The sequence below is a fragment of the Rhizophagus irregularis genome, chromosome 8, assembly GCF_026210795.1.
Source record: "Rhizophagus irregularis chromosome 8, complete sequence".
Classification (NCBI taxonomy): Eukaryota; Fungi; Glomeromycota; class Glomeromycetes; order Glomerales; family Glomeraceae; genus Rhizophagus; species Rhizophagus irregularis.
In genome coordinates, this window is record NC_089436.1 from 2225297 (window position 1) to 2234678 (window position 9382).

General features: G+C 23.0%; 1 protein-coding gene across 1 annotated transcript; it reads right to left on the bottom strand.

Annotated features, from left to right (window-relative positions):
- Positions 1-1996: 1996 nt before the first annotated feature.
- OCT59_028395 (uncharacterized protein) lies at positions 1997-4295 on the bottom strand. The gene has a single exon (XM_066147256.1). It carries the CDS (start codon positions 3918-3920, stop codon positions 2949-2951), a length of 972 nt encoding a protein of 323 aa, XP_065993981.1. The 5' UTR covers positions 3921-4295; the 3' UTR covers positions 1997-2948.
- Positions 4296-9382: the final 5087 nt, after the last annotated feature.

Below are 9382 nucleotides of genomic sequence, written 5' to 3' on the forward strand. Positions count from 1 at the left end.
AAAGGGGGTACTAATTATGTGATAATAGAATTAAAGTCAATTTTCTGTTAATAAAGTTTATCAGCTATGATTTATAAAGTATATGTATATATAGTACATATAATTTGATTAGTATTGGCTGGGTACGTATCTGAGTTCTGGGATACTATCCAAATCAAATTTTGATTAGTACTGGGGTATTTTCAAAAATACTTAAATGTGAATTTGAATAATACCCCAGTAGGCTGGTACTATTTGAAGAAATGACGATTTACTCTTTTCTAAAAAATAACAATTAACAATATCATTAAAGTTTCCATTTTTTTTTAATTTAGCGATCAATCAGAAATTTTAAAAATTTTTTTATCAATACAGCAGTATAAAAGTTAGAAGCATGAAATTTTGATATTATATCATTTAAAATCTATATTATTACATATTAAAATTTCAAGCACTATTATTTTGAGTAATTAACAAATATAAAAAGACCACTACTTTCATTTAACTAGTATAACAATTATCAAATTTCTTTTTTTAATTAATACAGTTGTATGAAAGTTAGAAGCATAAAAATTTGGTATTATATTTTTAAAAACCTATGTTAGTAACACATATTAAAATTTCAAGTATTTGTTATTATGTGCAATTTTAAGTAATTAACAAAAATAGACTTCTGCCTACTTTTGTCCAAAATTATTCAAATTTCAAAATTCTAATCTTTAATATTTAATTTGAAAAATTTAAAACCTAATTGAACTGTTAAATTTTTGTTAAAAGTTTATTATGTAATTTATTTTAAATAATTTAAACCATTATTAACTAAAAGTGAAAAAAGATGTTATAGAAATTTAAAATAATTAAGGAGAAAATTATAAATAACTACTGTAATTTTTAATAATCCACTTATTATACATATCTGCAAGTAGTTTTCTTTTTTGTAGTATATATATATCTAGTCCGTATAATACTTGAACAATAAATCAAAAAGTGCAACAAAAAAAAAAAAATCTTTAATCTTTTTTGAATTATCAAACTGTAGTACCGAATTTACTTAGCATCACGTGATTACATAATTGACAACTTTTAGTTAAATAATCTGGATTATAAATGTAATGAACGAACCGCATAACTTTTTATAATATATTTAAATGTAAAGAAAATTTTTTTACATTTACCTTTTATGCCACTAAGATTAATATTTTTATCAATTGTGCTTTATAATAACATAAAGCAATATGCGTGATAACAATTAATTTACATCATTTGACGTACGTTAATATATTTATTTCTGTTTTTTTTTACACAAAAAGTTATTTTTATTTTTTATTTTTATTTATTTATTTATTTTATTTATTTTTTCTTTTTTTTTACATTAATAATAAAAAGGTAGAATTATTATTCAATATGGACAACAAGAAGAAAAAAAAATAAACAAAAAATAGAATAAAATAAAAACAGGGGAGAAGTAAAACATTTACATTGAAGAAAGATGAGAATTCACAATAAGTACAATAAGTACAATAAGTACGGGAAAATGATAAGATCATATAAATAATAAATAAAAGAATATAAAAAACAGGTATCTTTCAAACTTATCAAAAGTCATAATATATAAAAGAAGTTATGTACTAGTAATGTACTGTATATTTATGATACATTGTAAAGGTTGTATATATATATATATACATAAATAAAAATATAACATACGTACTACGGAGTAATATCCTTTTTTCATCATCTAATCTCAAAAAATAACCATTCACTGAATAATACTCAATACCAAATCAAACCCAAAAATGTAAAAGAATAATAAAAAAAATAAAAAAATAAAAAAATGATATAAACATATAAAATAAAAATAAAATGAAGGGTTTGTTGGTATTAAAATAAAAAAGGAAGGATAAATTGAAATGGAGATATCGAAAAAATAATGTTAAAGGCATTGTATTCGGATAGTTTGGATGTTGAGGGAATGAATGTTTGAGATTAGGAAAAGAAATAAGGATAAATAGTCTTAAAAGAAATGAAGAAAGTATATAAAGGTTATAAAAAAAAGAGTAAAAAAGAGTAAAAACATGTGAATATATATAGAGAAAAGAAAACAGTAAAAAAAAAGAGTATGATAATAAAAATATAATAAAAACATAAATTTATTTTTTTTGTTTTTCAAATTTTTTTTTTTGTATACAAGTTATATAAATTAAGTTATTCTCGCGCGAACTTTATTGAAAGAAAAAACCGAAGGGAGATACAATCGCCGCAACAATTTTCGTTTTCCTCCAAGAAAGATCACGTGATTAAAAAATTTAGAAGCTTAAAAAAATTGGACGAAGTAAAGCCATAGATGTGTGTTTCTTCCTTATTCGGTATTTACAATTCCTTTTTGCAATTACCAGGGACGATATTTTTTTAAAAAATCTTATTTCGATTTGTAATCGAATATTTTTATTGTTTGTTTTTTAAATAATAAATAAATCCTAGTGTTATTAAATTGTTTTTTGGTTTTTTTTTTGTGTCATTTTTTCGTTCTTTTTTTTTTAAAAAAAAAACGTTTCGCTGTAGTTTCCATAAATCAAATTCGCAGAATCTTCCTCACGGAAAATACTTGAATTGATCACAAACCGAAATTATCGTCCAGCAAAAAAACATTATCATTTCAACCAAATTTTGATTCAATCCAACCAAACACACATCCAAATATAAAATATCAATCTCAAATTCATCCTTCCTAGAACGATTATTAAAGGGTATGAGAGAACATTAAATAAATAATCAATATTTACTTTTTTTTTTTGTTGATTTTAATAGTCCTTTTTTTCTTTCCCTTTTAATAGGGAAGTTTTAAAATCATCAATTCCTTAAGAGTAACTTTTTGAGTCAATCATAAATAAATCAATCCAACAATTTCTTCTCATCAAAAATCCCACCCATTTCTCTCATTCCTAAAGAATTATTAACAAAGGACACCTTTAATAAGGTTCAACTATACCATCAAAATCAATATCAACACCCATTTCTTCAGCTTCTTCAATAAATGCATCTAATATATCATAAGCTTCTCTTCCTAATTTTAAGAAACTCACATTAGCATAAAATTTAGGGAAATTCTCCAAAGTGATTAAATCTAACCAAGCATCATCATCATGATGATATAACCAATGTAAAATAGGTTCAAAAGCTTCAGGATAAGGTATTGGAATAGTTAAAATATTGGAATATTTAGAACGATTCCCTAAAATATTTATAGGACCTAAAAGTTGATTAAAAAATCCTGACTGAGTTGCTAATACTAATGTATGAGCCCAGAAATAATACGTTGATGTTGATGGTGATGATTGTAATTGTTTATTAAAAGTAGGAGATGTTGGAGGGGATGCTGGAGGCGTAACCTGTTGCAAATATTGTTGATTATAATGATGATTTTGTTGCTGTTGCTGTTGCTGCTGCTGCTGTTGTTGTTGTTGTTGTTGCTGCTGTTGCTGTTGCTGTTCTTGTAATAGTTGTTGTTGTTGTTGTTGTTGTTGTTGTTGTGATTGAGATTGATGAATTATATTATAAAGCTGCTGTTGATAATTATATAACATGACATTAAAATGACAAGTTATTTCAGCGGCTTCAGAAGCTGAAATATTTGAATTACTACAATTTATTATTGGTACATTATTTTCATTACCCTTTTCATTATTATTTATGTTAGAATAAGATAAGAAATAATTACAATAATAATCAATTTCAGTCGTCCTGACGACTCTTAATAAAAAATCGGAAGTGTAGTTATTCCTCCAGTGCTGAGGTCCAATCTCGTCTAAATTTTTTAAAAAATAAGCTGTTGGAATCAATTTATTCGTAAAAGGATCTTTATAAAATGCTGGTGTATGATCCGTTTGTTTATATATCGGTAAAATTACTCGTTTACGTTTTGGTGATATTGGTAAACCCATTATTATTTTTTTTTATATTATTATTAATAACTGTCGAGAAAAATGTCTTTTTTTTTTTTTTCCTTTAAATAAAAAAAAGTTTTTTTTTTTGATTGAAAAATTGAAAAATTGAAAAAGAATATATTATTATATAGTGATTCTTCGTTTGTATTTTTTGTCGTTAGAAAAGGATCCGAAAAAAATAAAAAAAATAAAATAAAAATTATTATTATTATTTTATTCCTTTTTTTTTTAAAAAAAAAAAATGATTTTTTTAGAACCTTTCGAGATTATTATAAACGTATATTAATTATTATAAATAAAAAAAAAACTCTACTTTTTTTCGAAAATATTTTATTCTATTAAAAAAAATTGAAAAAGAAAGAGCTTCTTTTCAAAAAAAAAAAAAAAAGAAAAAAAAAGAGGCCTAAAAATTGCGATGAGGAAAAAAAATAATCCATAGCCAGTTTGATGGACTATTTATTGAAAAAATCAAATCCCAGCCACACTTGGATAAAAAATGAAAAATTATTTTAGAAAGATTTTTTATTATGAAGTTTCCGGTGACACGGGTTGTTTTACTTAAAAGGTAACAATGGGTTAATAAACGAAAGGAGTAAACAAAACGGGGTAATTTAAAATAAGAGAAAAAAAAAATTTTTTTTTTTTTAAAAAAAACATTCATATTCGGACTTGAGAAAAAAATATATAAATCGATCAATTAATTGAACGGTTTGAAATTAATTGAATATATGTGGAAGACAATATAAATTATTAGATTGAGAAAGTAAGGGGGGGGGGGGTTTTTTTTACCCAGGCTTATACTAACGAAAAAGAGGTCAAAATTGGATAATGTATTTATTATCACACATAAAAGTAAAACTAGTTCGGAGGTAATTTACACTAACTAGGTGTAATGTGCAACCCCAGTAAACTAATCATCATAATTGTTTATCAAATGTCTATTAAGAGTGTCAAATATTATTAATTGGTCATTTCCGAAATGCATTTATTAATTGACCATATGGATGACAAATGATAGGTTAAATATTGAAATGAATGCTAATTATAGAAAAAAAATCAGAAAAAAGTTTGATATAAATATAGAATACGATAAAATAAAGATAGAAATCACGCGTGATTACGATCATAACAAAAAAAAGAATTTGTTAGTGGCGCACGATAAAATATAAGAGTGGTACAGATCAACAAAGATAATAATAGTTGTCAATTTTAGGACATCAAAAGAAATTCCGCGTTTGGACTATTTCGCTATCTACCGATTATCATCTCATGTATATAAAGTACTAGTAGGAATTCGATAAAAATGTTTATTATACTAAAAAGTCTATTAATGGTTCAAGACGGATAAGAAGATATATTAGATATTATATCAACGGATATATTTATTTTTTTTTTACGCCGACAAAAAACTTGATAACTTTTTAGTTATTTAAACAACTACTAAACCAATTTTGGTTCTATTGTTTTCTTTTGATAATCAAATTCTCCTTTTTTTTTTTTTTACGCGTTTTAAATTAAAAATTTAAGGTTATTCACTATTAATACTATTAGATTAACAATGATTATATTCAATATACAATGGTTTGATCACGCGTTCAAAAGATCTTTTCCTTTTATAAAAACTTTCTTCTCAATTAACATCCAAGATTTTTTTTTTCTCTTATGAACTAAAAATGGTACTTTGTAATTACAAACTTTTTTCTTTTTTTTTTTTTTATTATTATGAATAAATAATAATAATAATAATAATAATAATAATAATAATAAGACTTTATTTGTATTCATTAAAACGTGAATTTATATATATGTATAAAAACTAGTTTAATTTCGCGTTTTTACATCACATGAAATGACGGAAAAACAAATTGGAATATTGAGGTTGTTAATGATTGGCAATTAATTCACTTACGTAATATGTTACTTAATATGATGTACAACTTTTACACAAATCGATTCCGAATTTTCGGGTTTTCATTTTACTTTCATCATGCATCATTTTAGTATAAAATGCTTATAGTAAAAAGTTTTTTAGATGCATAAATCAACAACAATATAATTTGCATTCTTCATTATAGTTAATTTTACACAACCAAAACTTAAAAGGAACGAAATTACTCTGTTGTCAAAATTTGGACATCAAATAATGATCTATTTTACACAACTCTTTAATTTATGTGGCTGGTATAAATAAAATTTATGTATTGTGACATTGAGGCGTATTATATATATAGAATTTATATAAAATGTATATATATACCTTGTATAAATGTTTATATATATATATCATTCATTACCAAATTTGTAAGAAAATGAAATACATAACAAAAAATTTTCAAAATTTATTTATATACGTGATTTTGTTTAGGATAAATAAAAGATCACAAGAAGATATATAATATAATATATAATATATAATATAATTATATTGTATATATTATATATTATACATACTTTTTTACTTTTTTATGCTTAAATGAATTTTTTATTTGTTATATGCAAAACGCGTTTCAGATTTGTGATTAGTTTGTTTCTTTCAATAAATTACTTAAATTGTTACTTTATTTTTGCCTACAGAAAATCAAAATTGGATTACAAGGGGAAAAAAAAGGTTTAAAAAAAATATATTTTTTTTTTTTTATATTATAAAGAATTTAAATGAATTTTAAATGAAAAATATATGGGAAATAAAAGAAAATTTTTTGTTTGGTTTTTTAATGGTTACGATATTTGTTATACCGAGGAGAATTTATGCGTATTAATTTGTTAATTAATCATTTTTAATTTATGTTGATGATCAAATAATTTTTCAGTTGTATAAATTATAAAAGTATTTAAATGCATTAATAATTTCTCACCACTAGTTAAAACTGTTTATATTGTTAATCGATATATTTGTTCATTTCAATAAAAATCATGATTTTCCATTTTTGTATTTCAAAAGATTATAATTAACAGAGTTTTTGTTTTGTTTTTGTGTAATATGTGTAATATGTGTAAAATATGTAAAATATATGGTAATATATGTGATAATGTGTAATAGTGGCGCTTATGTATTTCTAATTTGGATAGCTTATTTTAATATGTATATTTTATATATATATTTTATAATAATTTTTTTAAAATGAAATGAAATTTGTTATTTTGGAAAGTAAAGAATGAAACAGATTATCATAATTTATTCGGAATGAAGAAAAGTTTCAAGATATAGAAACGTCACATATATACAATGAGATCGTCACAGAAAATTTTAAGGAATGACAAAAACAAAAACTTGTTATTTAACTTGCAAAATATTGTAAATATTGTTTAGTCATAATGTTTTAATAAAACTAAATTTGGTATTTTCACTTATTTTTAGTTAACAAAAATTTCGGAATTTGTATTGAAATATTAACCGAGTTTAAATCAAGTAAATCAAGTAAAACTTTAATCCTGAATACTTTGTTTTCTTTTCATATGAATATTTTTTATCTTCCGGGGTAGGGGGGTTGGGATTATTATGGGTTATTATGGGTTATTATGGGTTATTATGAGTTATTATTACGGATAAATCTGTATTAGGTGATATAAATAACAATGAAATTATTATTAGTAATATTAAGTAGTTATTTAACATGTGATCGATATGTAAGTTGGCTAATAATTTCTCTTCTAATAAATAATAATGGCGTAAAAAAGAAATGTTTCGTATTTTTAACAATGTACTTCATCAGTATACGTATATAACGGAAATATGTTCGGAAATTCCTTCGATTATCATGAAAAAATACTTTACAAGAATAAATTACTTAAAATGATGGATTTATTGTTGACCAAAGTTAGATAATAGATTTCTTTAAAAAAATCACCGAATTTATTCCGTAATATTTTCGTTAAAATTAATGATAGAAAAAAAAAATGGTTTCTTTTAAAAAAAAAATTCTCAATGAATAAATGAAAATATTTTCCTAAACACAATTGGATTGAGAAAATCATATTGTTCTATTCATGCATCAAAGTTTTTAATGAATATATGAACGTACCTACTAATTATGAAGTAATAGTTTTTCTTTTCAATTACTAAATTTGTCATTTTTATTTAACTATTCCGATTCTCATATACCTTTACTCATAAAACTGTGCGCCATTTTAAAACTTAAGTAACGCCATTGTTCAATTATTCGTGTAACCATGAACAAGGTTTCGTTCATTGTCTTTTTATCTTTCATTATTTAAAATATATTTTTTTTTAAAAAAAACTCATGAAAATTGTATTATTTTTATGTTATTTTACCGAGAAATTATTTAAAAAAAGAAATTATTACCAAAGTCAGGTGTAAAGAAAATGCATAAAGAAACAATAGTAAAAAATTTTATATATTAACATTCAAGCATTATTATTTTACATTTCAATTTATTTCAATAGATTTCTTCTTTTTTTGGTTTGTATAATTTTACACTACATCTTATGACTTTAATAGGTTTTATTGAAATAACTTTATCTATATATCAGTTTTCTTTGTATTTTTTTTTTTAAACAAGTTCTTTTTATTCATGGGCCATTACTTAATCATTTATGCAGGGTTTTTTTTTTTACAAATATATCCAGTTATGATAATGATAATGATGCTGTGTGATGTAAACACGTATCAATATATATATAATTTTTTTTTTTTTAAAGAAGAACCAAAAATTATTTTTCTTTGTTTGCTCATTGTAAAAAAAAAGTGACATTGTTTACGATTGAGGGGATAATGACATAGGGTTTCATCATAAAAGAGATACTATAAGTAGATTAAAATATTTATAGAAAAATGTAAGCCCAATGTCAAAATCAAGTTCATTGCATTGAAAAATCCTTGATTTGGTTTAATTTTAAATCACCTGAAAAAATTCTTTTTCAACGAATAAAAAATTTTCTTAAATTATCGTTAATTATCAATTTTACGGATTTATTTACCCCACAAAAATTAATATAAGCTGCGGGGATTGTGTAACAGCGCTTTGACAATTGACACTTTTTGACATTTTCATATGATTAAATTTTTATTGACATTTTTGACAAATTTTTTTTTTTCCGGTAAATTTTTTTTTTTATGTTTACTTTTTGGCGCTTTTTTTTTTTTACTGTATATACATAATATATATACTTAAATGTATATATACACAATACATATATATGTTTATTTTGTATATAATTCCACCGGGAATTGAATTATCGATCAAGATTCGTATATAAATATTAATGATGTGTTTCGTAAACAAAGAAAATCATTAAAAAGAGAAAATTTTTCTCATTCTAGCCAAAAAATTAAAATTATCCAAATTCATCTAAATCAGATAAACAATGATACATTTATTTATACTGTATAAAACTATATATATATATTATAAATTTACATGTTCGGGAATTAAAAACCGGTGTTTTAATACCGAAACTATTGATCTCTTAATAAATTGTCAATTATATATTACTTTTA